The sequence below is a fragment of the Buceros rhinoceros genome, unplaced genomic scaffold (assembly GCF_000710305.1).
Source record: "Buceros rhinoceros silvestris isolate BGI_N320 unplaced genomic scaffold, ASM71030v1 scaffold3428, whole genome shotgun sequence".
In the NCBI taxonomy this organism is placed as follows: domain Eukaryota; kingdom Metazoa; phylum Chordata; class Aves; order Bucerotiformes; family Bucerotidae; genus Buceros; species Buceros rhinoceros.
The window spans coordinates 17,922-41,628 of NW_010424937.1; the positions used below are offsets into that span (position 1 = coordinate 17,922).

At 40.7% G+C, this 23,707-nt stretch overlaps 1 protein-coding gene across 1 annotated transcript in view; it reads right to left on the reverse strand.

Annotated features, from left to right (window-relative positions):
• ST6GAL2 (ST6 beta-galactosamide alpha-2,6-sialyltranferase 2) overlaps positions 1–23,707 on the reverse strand; it is a 24,355-nt gene that overhangs the window by 432 nt on the left and 216 nt on the right. The window contains exons 2-5 of the mRNA XM_010140954.1: positions 22,891–23,707; positions 18,856–18,953; positions 15,627–15,728; positions 14,356–14,530 (exon numbers count right to left, since the gene is read on the reverse strand). Of these exons, the coding sequence (XP_010139256.1) occupies positions 14,356–14,530; positions 15,627–15,728; positions 18,856–18,953; positions 22,891–23,707 (1,192 nt within the window). The remainder of the gene's footprint in view (positions 1–14,355; positions 14,531–15,626; positions 15,729–18,855; positions 18,954–22,890) is intronic.

Sequence of the window (23,707 nt, forward strand, 5' to 3'; positions counted from 1 at the left end):
ACAGTCATCCAATCTGTTTTTCTTTCCTGCTTTCCTTTTCTGTTGCACACCTTAAGTATTAATTCTGTAAAATCATTTAACTGAAGTAATAGTTCATTTTATTAGAGCAGCTTTCACTCTTCATCTTACAATGAAGATTGCAAGCCCCATACAGCTGATGCATCATAAGTGTAAAAACCCTATAAAGGGCTTGCATACCTCCACCAGCCTCCTTGAGTGAGAAGATTGCTGTCTCCCACCTCCCCCCATTTACCCTATCATGTCCTCAAAACATTCCACACGAGAATAAGAGACCTGACCCAATGCAGTGCCTGCTAATTTTTTTGAGTCAGTGGATCACTTTTCTTGGTTTTCTTGTATATTATCAATTCTTGAAGCTATTTAGCAAGACAGACCAGGTCTTTAAATTCACTTGCAGAATACAGAACACACACATACAAACAGAGCAGTTGACGGTGTTTTTAAGGAGGTACTATTGCTACTTCTACCACTTCCACAGCTAAACTCTGACCTGCCATGTACAGGAGATACAGAAAAATCCCAGGTATGCCAGAGCAGCTGACGGTGTTTTTAAGGAGGTACTATTGCTACTTCTACCACTTCCACAGCTAAACTCTGACCTGCCATGTACAGGAGATACAGAAAAATCCCAGGTATGCCCATTTTATCCTCCACTGTGCTTTTGGATATCTGTGTCTTGCAAATATTTACATACATACTAATCTTTGAGGCTATAAAAGTTCTGACTGATTTGCCTTTTCTTCTTTTGTACACCATGGCAAGGGGAAACAAGGATAGAAAGAGGGGCCAGTATCACCCATGTTTCTTCTCGACAGCTTTTGGATGGTTCATTCAGATCGTTGGCAATATTAGGGTACCAGTGTACTCCTTGAGACATCTCCACCTTGTTACATTATCGGTCTTTCTTAGTCTGGAATTGAACCAATTCCACTTTTCCCATCCACTTGCTTCTATCTAGGCAGTAAGATGACCAAAAAGGCAGCCTGAATACATACAGGAAGGCATATAATGAAACATCAGCCACGTAGCGGTGGCACAAAAACCCACAGCTTCTGACAGTTTTGTGAAGAGTCTCACAGAGAGAGGCTGAGGAAAGCAAGTACCTTCTTAGAGCAGTGCTGTCACAAGGAAAAAACCCTGATGACCTCCTGCTCAGCAAGGAGGAATCCACAAAATCTCAATCCATTTTTTCCTGCCATGTGTCAGTGGCAGATGATCATCAGCACTGTGAATAGTGGCTAAGAAAGGCCATATGGAAATTAATTTCCTGTTAAAGCTGGGGAAAGGTTCGCTTTGACCTTAGGTGCAGTCCTAAGAAGCTGTTACTCTCTTTAACCCATGCTCAAGATCAGGATGGCTTCAGGAAAAAGATGGGTGGGCTTATGCAAAATTTGTTTTCCTACAACACAATTGTAAAACCATACTAAGAGAAGATCTTTATAGCTTTGAAATAAGAGAAATCTTAATGGTTTGGCTGCACATTTTCAAAGGGACTAATATCAACTATTGATCAACAGCACTGTCTAAACTGCAATAGTTTCACATGAGTAACAGCTTCTGGGAGCCTCTTCTGTTTCACATAGCCATGCAAAAGGAAAATGACAAAGTAAACCTGGGACACCATGTGGTTTTTTTAAGATTTCATTTAGAATGTATAGAAAATGTATTGAAGCACTTGTTGCACTTCTAGTATCCCTATCTGTTGGAACGTGACCATCAAATCTCAGAGGAGACTGCTGTATAATTCTGCTCACTTTGCACTTACAAATGAGAACTGATGGAATTGTTTTTTTCTGCACAACAGCTTTGAAATCATAAAGCATCAAAGGTGTTTTGGGTAGCTCTCACAAGTGAAATGAATTAACATAAACCATTATTTCAGTCCATTAATTAAGCAAAACCATTCTCCGAAGTTTAGTTTGCAGTTTGGGAACACGGAGGTTTCAATGGCTTGCTAATGAAAAGAATCTTATGTTCTCCCTGCTGTGTATCATTAGATTATCAAAATGATTTTTAACCTGCCTGATGTGTGAAGTAACTGAAAACAAATTACTTCTGTGATTAAATCTTCTTTTATCATAAATGAAAGGTTCTGAAAATATTTTAGATTGTTCTACAGCTTTACAGAGTCTGTGGTCTTAGAAAATCCAAGCATATCAATTTCAAAGGAAAAGTCCACAAATTTAAGTGAACTTTTGTGTTAAGCAGCAAGAAACACAGATTCATGAAAAAATATTTAATCCCTATTTGAGCAAAAAGTACAAGCTTAATAAACCATGTTTCCTTGCCTCCAAGCTGTTTTAGAGATGCTCTGATTTGTAGGCTGCCTAACAACTATGTCTAGAATTGTTTTTTTGTTGTTTCAGTTTTACAAATGCTTTCGTCAGCTTTTCCACTGCCAACTTCCCTCCTCCACTGATGGAGAACCCACTTGCCACTCCAAGGTAACCGTTATCCAGTTGAATCAGAGGATGGATGGTGGAAACATGTGCAATGACAAACCACGTCCAGAAACAGATGGTAAAATCTCTTCTCTCCTGCATCCAGAGCCAAGCCCAGAGCCAGTTTCAAAATTGGTACCACCAGTGTCTTAGGAAATCTGGCTCTGACAGAAAGTACAAGCCTTAACCGGAGAGTGTTTCATTTTACCGCCACATTACCCATCTAACCTTAAAATTAATTAAAAAATTTGCCATTTGTGGGATAAGAAAACTGTCAAGAACAAAAATTGGGACTCAATTTTCCTTAATAAACAGCCACAGCACTGCAGGTATGGTTCAATAAAGACAAAATTTTTTCACTGACTTTACTGTAAATTAGTTAATGGAGCACTTAGAAGTGTTTTAGTGGAGTTCTAGTTCTTAGTGATCTCTGGATCAATGTCCTCCAGAATCTATCTGAAAGGTGTCCTGGGCTATCTGGCTTAGCTCCTGCCTTGTTCCATCCAGTCCACATCTTGGAATTTCAGATTAGGTTGCCCATAAATAACCATAATTTCTGTCAGTCCACTGAAGTGTTTGCTCATGCTGGACACCAATGTTTTGAGGGAGGAAAAACACTGACTCGACAGGCTAATTTCTAAACTAATTTACAGCACATCTTTGTGCTGAAGTCTAGGCTTGACAAACTGAAAGATGAGCTAAGACAATGAGTAGAGATGACCAGATGCTGAGCTGTCCCTGGGCTACAGAGGCTTATCTGTCTTGATGGAAATGGGAGCACTCCTGAGACTTCCAGGCTTGGTGCACGTTTCAAATGCCCAAAGCTTACTCTGGGGAAAAAATGGCAGTCAGTGTCAGACTTTTTCTCCTTTAGCACCTTTAACACCACAGATCCCCAGCCAAAAAGAGACCAACAGTGCACTCCCATCCCAACCAGCTATGGCTAAGATCCCAGGGCATGCGGTATTACACACTCAATCCATGTGAACTCGAGAAGCTAGATCCCTCCACTTAGCTGCCACAGCCCCCCAATTCTCCCTTGGAATGTTCTAGTCCTGCTGTTTCATTCAAAAACAGAAGGTAGCTTAGCACTACATTTAAAAACAAGGAGTGAGGGGAAGGCAAAAGAAAAAGCCCTATTTGGAAAGAAGTTGTTTTCTTTGTATGAATACAGTCCTCACTAAAATAGGGAATCAATGGTTTCCTTTCTGTTTCGTGCCTTAGAGGACATGAGGCCCTCTCCACAGGGGACAGCCCTACTGCTGTAGAGCCATTACTGCAATATAAGTTTACAAAAAACACGAACTGACCGTCTTTAAAAGAATTGCAGCAGTTTAGACCATGAGGACATTTACACTAGTCCATGTAGTAGGAAATATTAAATTTTTGCTCTGTTTACTTTCTAATGCCATGTCTGGTTTGTTTTTCTTAGAGTCCCTAAGACAGGGCTGCCAACAGAGATACCCAGGCTGTGGGTCTCATGTTCCAGCCCATGCTTTTTTAGTAGCACTCTTTAAGTCAGTTTCTCTCTTTGCTTGGTGTTAACGACATTGCAGTGAGTTACTGATGTCTGTATCCAGCAGGTATAAGTGTGCCAAGCTGTCTGTATTTTCATCTACCTCATAACTCAGTTTCCCCATCTTTCCTTTTCTCCACATTACCTTCAGTGATCTTACAATTTTTTTTAAAGTACTAATAGCTTTTTTTTGGCAATTACACGATCCCCAAAATATTTTTTTACATTACATTTGAGCTTTTATTTTTTGGATGCAATCTCAAAGAAGAGATTGGCATCTGACTGCCTACTGAATTGATCTTGCTTCTGTTAACCTGTTTAACTTGCCAGCCTGCTCTGAGAAATCCTCTGTTGCTTCCCATTTGTTATCTTTACACATCTCTTTCCATATTACCACTTCCTACATTTCTTTTCTGTGGCTGAATCTCTTCGCATTTCCTCCTGCACATATTAAAGCTGGAGTTTCAAGCGTCCCTTGTTTACTTCTTCTCCCTGTACTGTCCACCTATCTAGTTATTTCTGCTGTCTGCATACTTTTCACATCACTGCCGTTCAATATCATCTGTAACTTTGTTTCACATCGCAGCACTCCTCCATGATAATCAGCATCAGTATGAATGAGAGCCACATCATTTGATAGCCTGCAGGGTGAAGAATTTCCATACGATATACTTCACATTGGTCTTAGCTCACAGTCCTTAAGTTAGTTCTGAGTCAATGTACAATTACTACATTTTAAACAGCACAGACTGGCTTCAGCATGACCTCAGGACACATTAATGAGTATGGTGAGACAGTTGTTGTCCCAAAACTTTATAGTCTGGACAGAATTAATCTCACTGAGATGTTCATGCCAATTTCTGACCTAGCTGATCTGAAACACTTTTTATAGACAATGCAGAAAACAGGTATTTCTAGGCCACAATTCATCTGTCTTACTTTAGATGTCTGCTTTAGGATGGGATGAATCGTTCCCTGTAAGTGATGTTGCTTTCCAGTGACTAGGCAGAAACTGAAGAGTCTAGCTCTTCCTAACAAGCACCTCCTCCTCCACTCTCCTAGGTCAGAAGCTTTTGGAGCTTTGTGAAAAATAATGTAATTGGCTTTTCCAGGAGCACGGTGAGAAGAAATGAAAACGTGTGACTCATCTGCCAAACGTGCCCACTGGTGCTCTTACCCACCCTCAGACAGGTATCACAGGCTCCTTTACTGTCAGTAGAAGAAAGTGGGCACTTGTAGGAAGCAGCGCACATCTACTCATACATTTAAAAATGGATCATACAAGTCCTTGACCCAGAAGCTCCTGTTTCTTTCTCTTGACTGTAGGGGAAGCCTGAGTTTCAGCACAGGGACCTGTACTCCATGAGTTCTACCTGCACTCTCAATACAGGATAGGTAGGCAGGAGTACAAGTCTCATAGCCATATCTAAGTGGTGCCTGTTTTGTGCCCTAGTAAGTCTGAGGCAGACTAACACAAATACAGGCCTGCACCAGAGACATCTAAAGTAGGTGAGTCCTGCTCTCTGACTAACTTAGCCATGGACCATGAACAGAGGTCAATTTTATGTGCAAGGATTAAGCTGAGAAGAAATAGGGTCTTTTTTACACTCATAAGGATTAAGGTATAGGAATAGGAGAGAAAGCACAGAATTACAAAGTGTTTAGGGAAGCCCAGAGGACATGCACCATTTAAGAAAACCTGAAAAGGAAAGCCTATAGGCTAATCTATAGCATGAAAACATCAAAAAAAGGTGAAGTACTCCTTGGAATGAATGCGGAGAGAAGTCCATGGGATACAGCACAAAGTCTGCTTCTCATCAGTGAGCCTGAAAAAACCTCTGTAAAAACTAGATTAATTGGATTATTCTATCAGTAGCAGTATTGCTATCCTGCCTTGGGGTAAAGAACCTGTTAAGCTCCAGTACAAACTAGCAGAAATATTGCCAATCTGACTGATGATGTTTCCATGAGATCTGCGGAGGGGTCAGGAGAGAACTGTGCGGGCAGTCCAGAGCTCCCTCAGAGCAGGGACAGGTTTGAAGTTAGATAAGGTTGCCTGGGGTCCTGCCCAGCCCAGTACTGCATATCTCCAAGGATGGAAATGGAGCTGTTGAATCTTTTCCCAAGTTTACTGAAGCATGCAAAAATAATGTTGTAGGCATGATGCTGAATCCAGCAAGCAGGTGCGAAAATAACCATCAGGCCTTGTCTCTTCCAGATGTGATCCTGAAGCTTTTAAACTTTTAGATCTTAAACATCCTATCTAAATTTCATAGTAAGGAAAGATGTCACAGTTTCTGGCATGATTTTAGCTTTGCCAAACACGATTGGTGCAACCATACATTCAAAATCACAACCAATCTAATCTAATCTAATTCTAATACCCTTGCTGGATTTTCAAAAGCCCCATTTTGGTTACAGCTGTGAAAATGGAAAAATGAAAAATAACTCTGCTTGTGTGGAGAAAAGTTGTTAGCATAGAATATTCTTATAAAAGTATTTTAAAATATATTTTTTCAAAGAATTGATGAGGCTGTCAGAGAAACAGTCAACCTGCAAGTCTGTTTTAGCAGTACAATATTAGACGCTAATAAAGTATTATGTATTTCGAAATATTTTTTTTGAAATATTCGAAATATTATATTTCATATAATGTAGTATAATATAGTATTTCAAAATCCTGTGGTGTCAGGAAGCATTTGGTCTGGTTTAAACTCAGTCCAATTGCCACAAATAAAGTCCTGAGCTTTTGCAATCTGCGCTGAAAATATTTAAACCAGTATTAAATTAAGATTTAATTTCTTACATGGATCGTTTGTACAAGTGAACATATACTGTGGATTCTAATCAAAAGGAGAAAATGTTTTTCAATTTGTTCTTGACAATTTTAATGTCTCAAGAGGTTTTGAACTTCCAACATATACATCTTCTGTGCAGTACAGTTAGGCTTTGTGGTTAGCACACTAATTCAAAAAGAACGTTCTCTAGTTTACAAGTAAATAAAATATAGTTTCATATACCTGAAGACAACAGATGCTATACGAAAGCATCTAGAGTAGTAAGAGTAATCTGAACAGTCAGCAAGAACTCAGCATCCTTTTAACAAAATATAAGAGATGCTGAAAACATTTAAATACACATAATCTGATTATTATAATCATAATGTGTCTCATTTCACACACACCACAAATTTAGTTACAGAAATTAATTTAGCTAGACACACTAGTAAGTTTATGCTTGATAATCTCTGCACTTGAAAGCATTACAAATAAACATTAAGCATTTAGAACGTATAGTTTTCTATACTTCAGTCTAATTCTGTAGTCTCTCTTGACCAGATTTCAGGTACCACAAGAAAATCTGTCACTCCTTGAAACTGGGCCAAATGTTCCTCGGTTATTCTTTGGAACATATAATAAAAGGAGCTCTGCCTATTTAAAATACTATGATTCTAAAAAAGGGGTTTTCTACCTCTGTTTAGATAATGAACTATGAGAAATAATACCACAAGAAAATAAAATATTTATTAAGAAATTTAATTGTCACTAAATGGACCTGTGCCTAAGCTTAATAAATTGTGCAATACTTGTCATCTGTGATATATAGACACTCGCATTATAAAATAGACCTAGAAAATTATATATTTATCACTTAATGCTGAATGCAAAAAGCTGTACGTTAATCACAAGAATATTTATTCTGTAATATGAGCATAGACTGGAACATGCTGACCAGTAATATAATACAATTTTTAATGTATTATTAAAATTTGGGTGACGCTTTAGAATAGTAAAGATTTTTTTATATGATTTGGGGTGCTGCAAGAGTTTTTTCTCTTTTATCTCTGTATTGCACAAAGTAGGAGATACTGAAATTTCAGAGTGCTTTTTACTAGAATAAGAAGAACATAAAGCTTATCTGTTTGGAAGTATTATTTACTTGTATGATAATACTTGAACAGAATTGACCTGGAAAGAGTAAGCACTATTCTGTTCTTTCACCAACTGCTGGCAAACAGCTGAGTTAGTAACATTAATAAAGACAGCTCTTAATATGTCAAATTGTTTCTTTCAGTTCACACAAGCGTATTTTTTCCAAGCAGAGCTGGAGATTAGCTGCAATCTTCTATTCAACATGCTCTCTAAAGTCATTTTAAATTTTAGTTCATAGTCATACAGTGATCTGCTAACGTTGCAGTGTAATGATAGTCTTGCTTGTACTATTGTCCCAATGCATGCAAATGAAGATTAAAATAACGTTACCAACTGTTAATGATGCATAAATTTAAGTCTGTAATGTCAACAGTAAAGCCTCAGAGAAGCCTTTCCCTCTCCCAACAATAAAGTAATCTGGGCTTAGTTACCATTTTGTGTTCGGTGGCTCATATCTTACACTAAAAGCTACAACATATAGCAAAGACTACCACCCACACAGACAACCTAAAATATAAACATCTACACAGACCATGTTCTGATTTGGGAATAATAATAATAAAAAAAAGTAATATCAGAGACCTTTAAACTAGCTTTTTAAAAGACAAAGCTGCTGGGTATGTAAGAAGAGGTAAGCTAGCAAAGTTTATTGAGGGACTGCTCATGGATTAGCTCCTCATGGCTCATGGCTTGGATAAAAAACTGGCTGGATGGCCAGATGCAAAGAGCAGTGGTGAATGAAGCTCAATCCAATTGGTGGCCAGTCACAAGTGGTGTTCCCCAGGGCTTTGTATTGGGGCCTGTCCTCTTTAACATCTTTATCAGTGATCTGGCTGAGGGGATCGAGTGCACCCTCAGCAAGTTTGCAGATGACACCAAGTTAGGTGGGTGTGCCAACCTGCTTGCGGGTAGGGAGGGTCTACAGAGGGATCTGAACAGGCTGGATCGATGGGCGAAGGACAGTGGTATGAGGTTCATTAAGGCCAAGTACCAGGTCCTGCACTTGGGTCACAACAACCCCCTGCAACACTACAGGCTTGGAGAAGAGCAGCTGGAAAGCTGCCCAGTGGGAAAGGACCTGGTATTGCTCAATAACCGGCTGAATATGAGCCAGCAGTGTGCCCAGGTGGCCAAAAAGACCAAGAGCATCCTGGCTTGTATAAGAAATAGTGTGGCCAGCAGGAGGAGAGAAGTGATTGTTCTCCTGTACTTGGCACTGGTGAGGCTGAACCTCGAATACTGGGTTTTGGGTCCTTCACTACAAGCATGACATTGAGGTGCTGGAGCATATCCAAAGGGCAACAAAGCTGGTGAAGGGTCTGGAGAACAAGTCTTATGAAAAGTGTCCAAGGAAACTGGAGTTGTTTAGCCAGGAGAAAAGGAGGCTCAGGGGAGACCTTCTCACTCTCTACAACTACCTGAAGGGTGGTTGTAGCATGGTGGGGGTCAGTCTGTTCTCCCATGTAACAAGCGATAGGATGAGAGGAAATGGCTTCAGGTTGTGCCTCATGAGGTTTAGGTTGGATAGTAGGAAGTTTCTTTACAGAAAAGGTTGTGAAGTATTGGAAGAGGCTGCCCGGGGAGGTGGTGTAGTCACCATCCTTGGAGGTACTTAAAAATAGACATAGAGATGCAGTGCTTAGATACATGGCTCAGTGGTGACCTGACAGTGCAGGGTTAACAGTTGGACTTGATGATCTAAAAGGTCTCTGCCAACCAAAATGATTCTTTGATTCTGTGTGGCTACATAAGTAGGAATTCCTAGCAAATCCAGTTAGTAAACAATGGACAGGAACAAAAGCCTATAAACAATCTAGATATTATTTAAAAGCCTACAAACTTTCTGAATGCTCATGTACCAACCCATCCAATGCACTCAGAATGTTGCTCTTGAGAAACTCAAGGAAGCAGTTTGACTCTTGGTCAAAAATGTAAGGTCAGAACTAGGTTGTTTACATAGGCTACCAAGTTATAGGAACAGTTTTCTTACAGCAGAATGGTAAAAATAGACACTGCTGATTTATACACTATCAGCCTCAATTAAAGGCTGTGCTTTGGTACGTTCAGAAAGAGGGAGGGAAGACTGAATTTGTATTTCACAGTGAAAACTGTATTAATAGGGAGTGTATGTTTATCTGTAGTTATTTCTGCTGCCAAAAGATAGGGCAAATCCTTCCCTAATAACAGTGATGTTTTCTCTACTGTCAATTTAGGATTTGCCAGTGGAAGCCAAATCTAAGATTTGGTGGTTGGATGCTTATATTTCTTCGGAGAAAAATGGAGTAGATCAAAGTCCAAAAGGAGGTGTAAACATATCAATACTCATTCCGCAAACCCAATTTTCAACCAAATGTAAACCAACAAATTTAGCTGCAAAAAGCCACCATGGCAATTGCCTAATGATAAGAGAAGATGTTGAGACTACTGTGCAGAGTTTTGTCTAAAAGCATAAGGTGGCAGCTGCAAAAATGAAGCAAAAATATGCAAGAATGGGTTCTCAAAGCTCATTTAAGGATTAGATTAGGGAGACAAAAAGTAAGTAATTTATAATGAGGAATGACATTAGTGAAGCTATGACATGCCACAAAAGGCAAAGTTACAAGCCAGGTAAAGTCCACACTGATGTCTCAGAAAACAAGCCAAAAAGGACTCCCATATTACAACAAAAGACTTTGTTTACCCTGGTGAACCTTTCCTGACAAAAACCCAAAACCAAAACCAAAACAACAACCAACCAAAAAACCCAACAAACCGAAACAATAGTCTCTGTGTTTTCTTGGTCATTATTTTCTAGCCTTTGAGCTAGAAAATACCACAGTAAAGGGTGACTTGTCTGTGCCAAGTTAATTCTTCCTAGACATGGGGTACCCCCAGAAGTAACACATGATAAACAGGCTGCCATCTGACAGGCAATGAGTTCAGCCTTCTTTCAACAATGTCCTGAACTTGCACCCATCACTAGGTTGGGTAGAAAACAATTCTAAAATAATAACAAATTTAGCAGAAAAGACTGCGGTCAGATGTGGGTCTGTGTGTAATAGTCTGGCACTGGTGATGGATGAGTGGGCTGACACACTGCTTAGAAGAAAACCAAGGACAGGAACATCGACAGGTTAAAATCTGATTAAGAGGAACAGAGAAACTCTGTTCTTGGAGGAAGCTGATCTGTGTTGGGTAGTATTCATCTCACTCAATACTGAGGTTTTAGACCTCCGTAGTTGTGTGTTACCATTTCAGAAGGGGTTGGAAGCAGTGACATATTAAAAACTGTACATGAATGTACACAAAACACAGTTATTACTAAAGCATTAGACTTGTACCTTATTTTGTACATAATCTGTACAGTGCAGCCAATCCTGCTCTGTGTCACACTTCTCTCCCCATCCTCTCCTCTCCAGCTGGGAGATGTGTTGTGCTTCCCTCACCTGGGCCACCAGCTATCATAGTGCTATTGCCTCTCCTCAGCAACATGCTGGTGCAGCGTCAATGTATGTAGGATTTGGGGGCTCCAGGAGAGAGTTATGCCAAGATAGACCATCCCGTACCTCAAAGGAAACACAAAAAATGTTCTCCTCCCTAGCTCCCACGTAGCGGAGAAACCAGGGAAAGGGTCCAACCTCTTTTCACTCTCTCATTCCCCTAAAGTCGTGGATGTGAGAGAGTACCTCTTCCCCACAAATGACCCACTGGCTCCTTTTCCAAGAAAATAATATTGTGACTTTAACGTTAAAAGATTCCCCCGACATCCATCACTGCTGAAGGATGCTGACTCATTGCTGCAGAGGAACCATAGGAAAACATTCCACCAAGCGTCCTCCCAGTGGGAAGACTCAGTTTCTTATAAAGAGTGTTAAGCAGCAGAAATAGATACAATTGGCAGGTGAAAAATGTAAATACTGAAGACCACCCTAAAACATTTCTCACATTCCTGAAAGGAAATAGTCTGATGTTTCCATGTTTTAATTTATACATTTGTCCAATTTTTTAAACTGAGGCTACAGAGGGTTAAAAATCTTTAAACAAAGGTGTTCACTTGACCCAGATCCTTTTCCATGTTATTTGCAGCAACAGCGATTTGGGGAACTGCTGCTCTTCCTCCACAAATAACCGCAGCTCACAGGGGGCTGCCAGACTTTCTGCTGGTGTAAGCGTGGAGTCTGTATTTGTTCGAATTGCAGAGTATTGCACACAGACTTACAGTAAGTTATTCTTACAAAGTGATTAGAATCACTATGGTCCATGCTATAAAGAGCTTAGATTCACTGGTACAGGTCCCTCTGCCTGTGAAAATTCATACCCTTTACTTAAGAACAGCCTCGCTTCTTCATACAGCTGTTTTGAGCACAACGGTATTAGCAGTGTGGCCATTTAATAAACTATTTTCCCATTAACTTCTTGAAATTAAGGCACTGATATTTTATGATGGTCACCATTTACCCGTTCTTTCTATTAATTTTACAGGAAATAATTTTATAGATTTTGTAATAAACAGGTAGAAGCTCAATATTAGGATACACTTTTCATACAAGTGCACTCAGTTGTGTCTGCCAGCTTTAACTGGCATTTTTTGCTGCCTGAGCTGTTGAGGGATACCTGATGTGAAGATCGACATGACTTTTCAGATTTCTGCCAAGCTGCATTATATTTTTATGCTTTATCTTGCCCTTTATGTCCACCTTTGACAATACGCAGTTGCTGTTTCTATGCTGTCTCCCAGTTTGTTATGTTACAAGTGCAAAGCATAGACAACCATTTGATAAGGTTCCTAAAACAGGAAGCCTCTCCCTAATAAAATATTTAAAATGCATCTATCAGAACAGTAGCTAGTTAACAAATGAGGTGGATATGACCCCCAGCAAGCTTGTCGTACTGCCTTAAGCTAATAATAACATTACCAAAATGTCTAAGCACATCCTTTGGAAAAGAAAAATATAAATAAAATTCGCGGAAGAGAAGGAGACAAATTTGCATCTATACACACAGAGTATATTTATCTGTACAGCTTTTGTTGTTAATGTTTTTTCATGTTTAATGATTGGTATTTTCTAAGCTTTCTCCGCTTGAAGGATTTTTTTTGTCGGGAACATTTAGACTTGGGGTTGAAGATTACTGTTCTATTCTTACAGTGAAATTCACTCCATTTCTTCAAAGAAAGCTTTTGAAGTGTTTCTCATATATGGTGGAAATACAGAGTGACAGCACAATGATTCTCTTCACTATTCTATCAGCAGCTGTTAACCTATTTTTATCAACAACTGTATTACTCCAAAAAATGCTTTTGCAAAATGTGAATGCAGCTGCTGAGGTCATTCCACATGAGCAGTCTTCTCCTTATGAATTTTGACAAGCGGGTTCCAAAAATCTCTCTTCAAGAAGCAACCAACTGCCAAGCCATCCTTCTCCAACACACAAGGTCTACTCTTCTTTCCTCTCATGCTCCAGGTAAGCACAATCCACTCAGGTCATAGATGGGCATCTCCCAGACACTTTATACCATCCCTCTAAGAGCTTCAACACCATCCCTAAGGCCTTTGGTGTGGTCCACAATATCATGCCACTACTATATACAGAGCCCAAGATAAGAGCTCAGAACTGGTCTTCACATGTTGGATGCAATGTCAGGTATCTTTGCTTTCAGATTCAGATAGAAAGAATGTAAAGAACATTTTCTGATGGTAGCAAATACACAGACCAATATCACAATGTCAAAGAGGAAAGGATGGAGTTTCAACATCAGAAGAAGGTATTTGGAGCTCTGTTGCCCTTTGTGTCTCTAGAAGCATGACCAAGGAAGACCCTGACCCAGCCTTGCTACCCTGACTACTTGCATTCACGATCAGGATCTGCTGTGTGTCAGGTAAGTCATAAGCTGTATGAAGTGCGGGCATGGTGCCAAATTATCCCCCAAGAAATACTAAGGAAGGACCAAAAAATACAGTGAAACTCTATTTCTTCAAGTGTAAGAAGAGGGATGCTTTGGGCACTTTCGGACTGAGCACTGGAAGCCATGACAGGGCATGGGATATCCCGTTCCTTGACCTTTGTAGGGAATACAGCTTGGCCTGTCAGTGATTTCATCCCCTCTGTATGATCCGCCATATGCTTTCACCTGTTGTCTGATGCATCTCTGCTCTGTGATTCCAACAAAGTTCAAACAGAACTGAGTAGGTTCTCAACAGATACATTAATATGGAACAATACAAATTTCTCACACATATGTGTATGTTTTAAGAATATGCTATGCATCCTATTGATGTGAAGGGCAAGAAAGCAGAGCATTATATTCACCCAACTATTTTCTAGTTCATACTGTGTTTTAGCTAGTCATTTTTTCTGTATAGAGCACCAAGAGCAAACAGTACATGTGTATGGACTTGACACTCACGCAGTGAGGTTATTTTTTTTAATCTAACGTGTCTACTGGGCCCATCATTGATACACCTACCAATAAAACCTGAAGAAGGAGGGTTGGGCTGTATCTTCTCTTTAGTGTTCTCCTGAATGATGTCCCAGAGCTGCCATATAAACTTCGGATGGAGAATGTAAAACGGCTGGTTTGGATTCTTCCTGCGATGCTGTACATAGGGAGTGAACAGATTGTAGTCCGGCTTCTTATACCACTGGGAGGAAAAAAGTAAGAATATTTTAAATCTTACAGTATCAAACATGTTTTGAACATCACATGTGCAATAACGTGAACTAGCTTCAGTCAGGTTCTTCGAACAGAAGCAAAAGTAGCAAAGCAGCCTGCACCAGTGGATGCTTCTCCTAGAAAGTGAGTCCTCACTCTGGGCTATTCTGCTTCCTTTCTTCATACATAGACTCCCAATAAGCAATTAACTGCAGTGGGAGGAGCCAAGCCCATCTACCCTTCACAGGCCCGAGGGTTTTGAAGAGCCTTGACACAAGATCATAGTCTGGGGGTGAACCATCATCTGAAAGTGACCCTGTCCCTAGTGGAGGCAACAGCACAATAAGCAGGCTTACGGCAGTCTGCGTAGGAGTGAGGCAGCCTCTGGCATCTGTTGCTAAGGGAGCTCAGCAGATGAAGGTTTACTTTCTGCTTTGCAGCCTGCTCAGCTCTGAGCTCCCCCTGCCAAGAACCATCAAATCAACTAGTCCACTGGAGCTACAGCACCAGCCAAAGCAAAGACTCCCCCAGTGACAACCAGATGGATGTCTGCTGTTGTCATTGAGGGGGTGGATAGCAGGGCACAGATGGCTGTGGGCGAGTGGACACAAAGGGTAGACTGGTGAGGAGGAGGCCTGAGAAATGGGGAAGACGCCAAGAGAGATTTTCATTAGGGTGTCGTGTTTGGACTGGAAAGGCAAAGGGGAAGGTGGGGAAAAAACAGATGCAATTCTTCACCTTTCCTGATACAACCTCCTTCTGAAATCTAGCAATCTTGGCAAACACACAGAAAACTCACTGTTACGTGAAAATAGCAAAGTTTTATCAAAAAATGCCATCATCAGTCTATCCTAGTGTCTCAGAGCAGTCCATTCCAGTACAAGTGCTGGCTACTAAAATGATTTTGACCTCCAAAACAATTTTGACCAATTCATGAAGAAAAAGGATTCCCCACTCCTTAGATAAAGACAGATGTTGGGGTTCATTGTGACAAGTGAGAACCAGGAGGCTGAAGTACTAAATGCATTCATTTTCTTCAGTGCTTTCAGACTGATTGGGAAAAAAGGCCCATGCAGACATCTTACCACATTCAGATTTGCAGAGTAGGGAGCAGGATCCCAGGCGACTAAGATAACGTCTTTGTACAAGGAGCTGTCGACAAAGTGATGGTTTGGATTGGTGAGAATCTGCAAACACAGATGCAAAGAATTGCACAGTGTTAAAAGCAAGTGGGATCCAGAAAAATGGCAAAATCCTTCTCTAAAATGAACAGTCCTCCCCACGCTGCTGTTTGTTCTGCTTTAATTCTGGTCAATTTTAAGCATCTTGTTTTGTTAAAAAAAAATATATGAAAAAGAGCTTAGCCATAAAAGGCACTCATGACAGTTTGAAGTAGCTGAATTACTCTCCATCTGTGAGGAATATGATGGGACCACTTGAGATGCTACATAATTGTATAGCAACATTACTGTATATTCTGGAACTTTAAAACAAAAGCTATGGTATTTCAGATTGCCTGCAAGTTCCACTTAGACACAAAGCAGCTTTCATTGAAGGGCTATAGCCCCCAAGGATTACGTCTTTCCCGGCCTGCTGTCCCTAACATTCCCCCCCTCCCCCCTTTTTGGTTGCTTTCTCATTTCAACAGCAAGACAGTCTCTTTTCAAGGAACTCCAGAGAGGGCAATTAGTCCATGTCTGTAAAAGCTGGCAAATTTAGAAAAATAATTCCAGGAACAGACACGTGATAGAGCTATTTTTATAGTAACTGGCATATTGCTCTGACCTACTGCTCTCATCTCCTGGTACTCTGCCTTATCTTCCCACCCCACTGGAAGCTCACTCTTCACTCCTGCTGGCTCATCCCTTTCCAGCCCCTCCATGCCTAACCAGATTTCTCTCATCCCTGGTGCATCCAATCTCAGGCAGGATTGAGTGGAATGATTTCAGCATTGGTTGAAACAGTGCGAATTTGGCCCCAGCTGTTAAACTAATCAACATTCCAGACAAATAAATTCTTACTAATTTTCATTTCCCTTTAGGATCCAATGAGCCATATTTGATTATGCATATTTTTCTTCAGAAAAATAATATTGTTGCTATAGCAATATTCTTCCTACCATAAACTTTGAGCTTAATGACTTTCCATCAGCCTTGTATAACAAGAACAGAATTAGTCGTGCTGCTATCAGCATCCCCAACTCCACTTCTCAGAACAGCTTTTGCCTGAGAATGTAAACTCCTTTTTTGAGAGCACAGAGTAAACAGATCAAAAGGTCAAGCTTTTAAAAGCTCAGTACCACAGTTACCACACAAAGGAGCTCTTACTTGCCTTTCAGTAAGCAAGAGTCCTTTGGAGGTGTTGCCCACACAAATTTTGCTCTTAGTGAGTCTGCATTCATATGTATGAGATGAGTTTCTTCTGGAATAACCATATCTGTTGTAGCTGCACTGGCTTCCTTCATATCCTTTGGGCTTTCACAGTGGAGAACATGAGGGAAGCAGAGGGCCACAGCAGCCTTTTAATCAACTGAATGAAGAATTTCCAACAGTGAGGAGGGATGGAGGGTCAGTAAACCTCTATGGGTAACCCACCTTCAGTACTGATAGGGAAAGCGACTTTTATCAAGTGGCCTGTGCAGATTTCACTCCCTGAGAGGGGAAGTCCAGTTTCTCAGCTGGTGGCCAGAGCATCACGGGTAGCTTCTGACCTCTTTGAATGAGCACAGTGGTGGTGGGAATATGAACACTTGTGATAAAGCTGTGTGAGCTGACCCAGCCTGAACTTCAGCCATTCCCTGTTTTCCTGAGAGGCCTTGTACAGTGCAGCAATGGACAGTGCAGCAGAGAAAACCACACGACTCTTCATGCAACGTGAGCAGGAGCGTGCTGCAGCAGCTCTAGTAGCCAGGGGGATTCCAGCCTGCCACAAGCACTGGAGAGCTGCTAATTTAGCCATTTAGTCTCTCTGAATTCTCTGGGGAGCTAACAAAGCTCAGATCACTCCCTGGCAGCATTTCTCTTCTCCTACAGGGAGCCTATTGAGACTAGTCAACAAAATAAAGTTTCTAAACCCTCCTCCTTGCCCAGCACAGGAATTCAGTCATGGTCAGGACCAGGACATTTTGGCAAACAGTAAAATGGAGAACAGTCGAAGATGGGGAAAAAAACCCCACCCAACAAAAATTTAAAAGTAAAAGACATCAAGATCAATGTCTGGTGATACACTGATTTCAGCACTAAAGCCAGAGTAAGGTATTTCTGCTTCTTCCCCTGAGCAAAAGAAAGGGGGCATATTTAACCCAGATCATTTCAAAGATCTAGTCAGCCTCACAAAGAGCTACAAAAGGGAGTAACAGTGAACAATCCTCCCTGCAGTGGCTTACACACACAGAGAACACACCCACCAATGATGATTTGCATAGGCAGTGACTCAAAGAAGAACAATCAAAAAGAAATTCATAAGAATTACAGTAAATGAAAATTTTGCTCTCATTCAGGAAGAATCAGAATGTGTAGGGCATGCATGCTACATGGCCAACCATACCACCGGTGTTGACTAAGTAAAGTCACCATTACAATACGTTGTAACATTTCACAGTAATTCTCTGGTTGCTTTTTGGCTGCATTTCATAAAGAGGAGAGTCTTGGGTTGTCCAAGACCACAGAGTTTGGGTGTTTTTTCAAAACTGAAACACTACTCTTAACCATAAGGTGTCACTATAGCTCAATGCACAATTATTTGTTGACACCCATATGCAGAAAATCCTCTTTTCTCTTTCCATTCAGATGAACAACTCACCTTATGTGTAGCATCCGGTGTACATTAAATTTTTTTTTTTAGTTCATTCTAAATTTTTGAAGAACGATGACTTGCCTAAAGTTATGTATTAAGACAACTCAGTTCCCATTTCTTCCACCTTCCAGTGAGAAAATAATTGGGGAACTGGAGAATATGAGAAAAGAGCTTTGGGATACCCACAGCCCCGGCTTTGTGAAGATCCCGGAGGCAGTGCGGTGAAGGTCCTCTGTGCTGATGGCTCTGGCATCCTGCAGAGCCTTTACAAATGTAGAACACATGAGAAACTTTACAAACTAATTCTTTGAAACACGGATATCAAGTAACTACTGCAATCACTTTACACTGAGAGCAGTGTGAAATCCCTGTACGGGAGAACTTCTGCCTGCTCTACATCATGACCGTTAAATCACTAGCTGTTTCCCTGATCACCCAACACTTTCTCAGAAGTCATTCATCTAACGTTATATGGTACAGAAGTGACGTTGACTTGAATTCACAGAAGGAAGATCTTACCTGAGAGTTAATAATCCGCATGGTTGTTTTATTTCCAACATCTTTCTCATAGCCACGTGTTGGAGCAGAATTAAATCTTAGAACTGCATCATGAGAATCTAAGAGCATAAATGAGGAGGTGATTTGGTTTTCTTAGTAATATAGAACAGTAAAATAAAACAAATTATCTAAACCAACATAAACCTTATATATTTCTCCTAGTCTTTATATTCTGAGGATGATAAACATTCTACTATGCCCAAACAAAAATTTTCTTGCATCTGCCATGTTATTAACATTTTTAAAATTCAGTGGAAAAAAGTTAAGAATCATCTATTAATTTAGCTTGCAATATTTAAATATTTCTCTTAATTGGATACACTCAGTGTGGGAAGGTATTAGTACACTCAGTACCCATACACAATAGCTTGCTGTTTCTATTGCAAGAATTACAAAGAATTGCTCTGTGCAAAAGCATGTTAATGGCACATTTAAATGAATAACAACGCTTAACTATAAGCTTGTGTGTCACAGTATTTTGTAATACCTGAAAATCTCAGACTACCCCAAACTTACTGATCATGTTCTATACTTTTCTCAAGGTCAGTACAAGACCTTAAAGAGTTTCTGCAGGGAAGTCAGCCCACACACTTATTCACACACAGAAACCTGAGGATCCCTGAAGATCTAACAAGAGCTGAACTGTCAGTGTTTCCCCACAAGCTCTTGACCTCAGAGTCATGCAGAATACAAAGCAGCTATAGGTCAAGTATGGGTCAAGGGTAGATGCTATGGCAAGCCTCCTCTGGATGAAAGAGACTTACTCTCCCAATGCCTCTTTTAACGGGGTCTCAAAGCCCAAAAAGTGTGAGGGACAGTAAGATATATCCATTGTTCAGAGATGCACTGTCCCTGTCAATAGCCTCCTACTTCTTCTACTTATATCCCTTCTATTGACGGAAGCAGAAAGTATGATTCAGGCCCAAACGGACATGTAATGCCTTAATCCACAGGTAGTTTACACAGCCGTTTATCTTTAGCCACTTCAAAAGTGATTGTCTGTAGCCGAATAATAGAGGAGGCAAAGATCCCAAAGATAACCAACACTCTTCAACGGAGTTCAGGCCTGATTCTACCAAACTATGATCTTCTGTCCTTTCACACCTTTACTCCATGCTTCTTGTACTCCATGCAAGAAAACATTGTGTGACATGAATCTAGCAGTCCAATCTCAGCCATACTTTATTGCTTTAATGTGCTGAATCTGAAAAAAGATATTTTTGCCAAATCTCCACTGAGCCCAACTCCTCAGAAGCTAAGAAGGAGTGGAGGCTTTTTCTATGTCCCTATGTCTCAACACCTAGCCTGCATTTGCCTAAATATAATTAACTTAATTAGGAGCTAGTGTAGGAGCTAGAGGACATTAAGTCAACGGGAGCTGCAGATACTCCACATTTCTGGAGAAGGAAAAGAAAAGCAAAGGTTCTTTAAACTTGAAACCTGGTTATGAATTTAAGAACATAAATTTGGACCTGCATTTGACAACTTTTTGACAGTCTGTTGACCAAGAACTGGGAATTGTGTCCAGAAATGGGAACTGGTTGGTTCACAACTAAATTGAGGGACAGTGTGCTGCCTTTCCAAATTACCTCTGCTGGTTCTTCTTCTCAAGACCAAAAACCTTTCCTTCACCATGAAATATATGATCAGGATTCAGCTTAACACTGATAATAGCTGGTTTTAATCTTATTGAGTATTCGGAGATAACCATTTTAAAGATATAAAAGGTTTGGAGTTTGATCACAGATCCCTGTTAATTTCTGATGATACCAAAATAATTTTGTCTCCCATTGAAGAGTATGATCATGATGGGAATGTTTGATGTACTTGCACAGTACATCCATACCTAGTTTGATTCAAAAGCAATTGGAGGGGTGAGGGGCAGATGGGCAAAAGGCAAAACACCAATTAACTGCATTTCTAACAGGAACACAGAAGAGGGAGCTAAAGGCCTGTGAAGAGAAAGGTCCTCTGCTGCTGCCTCCTTGTGCCTTTCTTCCTCTTAGGCGAAAGAGTAGTAAAAGTGTTTTGCCTGGAGCCACTTCATCAACCAAGGCTGTACAGCCTACGGCCCAAACACCAGAACTCACGCATGGAGTGTTCTTCCCCACACTCTAACGATGCTGACTTTGCCACGCCTCCGTGGACACGGAGTTGCTCAGCACAAGTCCCAGGATGACTTCATAAAGCAGCACCATTTAAGCGCGAAATACTGGCACAATGTCTCCAGTGAATTTGTGCTTCCCTGGAGACCACTAAAACCCATAGGTTTGCACCAAGGCCCTTCTGGGATGGCTGTAAGCACTTAGTTGACCCTCCCCTGAGTTCTGGGACAAATTCTCTGCTCTCTCACAAGCATTGCCCATGTCCTGGAAGAGACTAAAAAACCAAAACCTTCTGTGACTCCTGCTGGCCCACACACTTCCCTGTACAACAGGTAGAAGGAGACCTGAAACTTCTGTGTAGGCCTTACCAAACAGCATCGCCTCCCTTTAGATGACATCAGATGACAATTTCCCAAATAAATCAAAAGCTCATCCTCAGAGAAGGGCATAAGGTTTCTGTGCCCAGAATGCTCCTGAGAAAATGAGTACACACAAGACCATATGGGCCCAAACTACCATGTCAAGCACCAAAGTCCACACCTGGGCTGCACCTGGGTGTGGAAATATGTCATGATACATGATACCATATGTAATTATGTGAGTATGTCACAATATGCTATGGATTCTCCAGTACATCACTAATCCATACTGGTGTAAACTGAATGTACAGAGGAACACTGACAGAAGATTTTGTTTCAGACAAGGATAACACACTGAAGAAGGGAGGAACTGTTAAGCTTTTTCACCCCACAGATTTCTAAATCAGTGGGGCTTCCATGAAACTGGGGGTTACCCTGGTATAATTTTAGCTGCAAGCCAGATGGGCACCCGTACTGTGCTGGAAGCCTATTAGAGTAGTTTGATAATGATACCAGCTCTAATATATCCTAGAGATTTAAAAGAAACTCAGCTGTGTCCAAGAGATGATACAGTGCAATGAAGCAAGTATTGGGATGTGAAGTCTTGGAAGATGGGAGGATTAACGAGTGAACATCAAAAGGCTTTTACGGAGAGCTGAAGGAGATAACTGTTATTGCTCCAGAAGCAAGTTTGAGACATGCATTTCATCCTTCCTCCAGCACTCTTAGCATACTGCATGTGTACTACAGAAATGAAGAACTACTGAGACGCTAACACGAGTAGTAGTACTCATTTCTGAAAAATTAAAAAATAAAGCTGACCTGGATTAGTTTTATGACTCCACAATCCTTTTCTAAATAGTTACCACAAGTGGGGAATTCTGTGTGACAACAACATCTCAGCACACCTGTAACCTCTCTGATTCAGTGCAGCAATGGAAAAACAATAGGCAGAGATCCTTGAACTTATTTAAATTCACTCTTGGAACAGAGGTCATGGGACATGAAGCTACTGAAGTGTCTGAATATGTCTGTGAACTCTAAACATGCAAGAGATGAAGAGGATGCTCTACTGCTTCTTGGCACGGAGACAAAGTTCATTGTGGGACAGCAATACAACAAGCAGTTTCTCTGTGAGCCACCACAAAATACAGAGGGGTACAACACACCTTTGCGAAATAAAACCTGGACATGGCTCTAATCTGCTAGAGAAATAAACATGTTACAGCAAAATGTCAAATATGGCAGATCTGATGAAACCAGTGCCTCCTTTATTCTACAAACAGTAATACAATAAGAAGGCATCATTGTTTTCTTTAAATGAAATTAAAGGCCTGATTTTCCTTTCAGCTCTACTGTCCTGAATGGAAACAGCTTCACTGAAGTCCATATGCTCACATTCATGTAATGCTGGTGAGTGAAAACGACATGTCTTTACAGACCTGTGCTTGAGAAGAATGAACCTTTTGAAAGACAAACACGAACACACATATGTACATATATATGCATGTGAATAGATGCATTTCACTCACCTATTTCATCGCCTAGAGAGGAGTTCAGTATTGCACCAGCAGACATAACTACAGCACAGCTCCCAAAGCCATGTGTATACAATTTGCCCAGTGGAATCTGGGGAACGTGCTTTTCCCATCCAAGAGTGGAGAAGGGAGCCTCCTTGCCATCTATTGTTTTCACATTCACCCTTTCTTTTAGCTCACAGAATAGCTGGTCTCCTGTCAACTTGGAGTTTCGTTTCCCCTTGAACCGCACCCCATGCTTATTGGTGCTCAAATAATCTTTCATCGCCTTCTGCAGTCGAGGGTTTAGCATCTTGGAAGAGACATCCCCTTTCCAAAGTTTGTAAAGAAAGGATTTTGACATTGTGGAATATAGCCCATCCCATTCATCAGATTCATCGAGCATCTGGCTTCTCCTGTGCTTTGTGCTCCTTCTCCTCATTCTTCTCTGATGGCTCCAGTTGTTCTGTAAAATATTTATTTTTGGATTACCCTCATCAGCTGAGATGAATTTTTCTATCTCTTCAAGGTGGTTGTGTGACTGAGGCTGACCAGCAGCAAATAAATAATCATCATTCATTTGGTAGAAAGCACTTTTTGATTTTCTTCCTATCTGGGATGGAAAAAACTCATCTTCATTCCTAAAGGCATCTTCCAAATCAGTCCATTTCTTAATACTTCCAGTCCCTGATTTAAATGTACCTAAGAGATCTTCATTAAGAAGTACCTCATTCCCATCAATGGTTTCAGAGAATGATGGATCATGAATGGCTCCCATGATGACTCTCTGCTTGCCCTGAAGGGGCAGAAGCCTCTTAGTTTCAATGTAAGA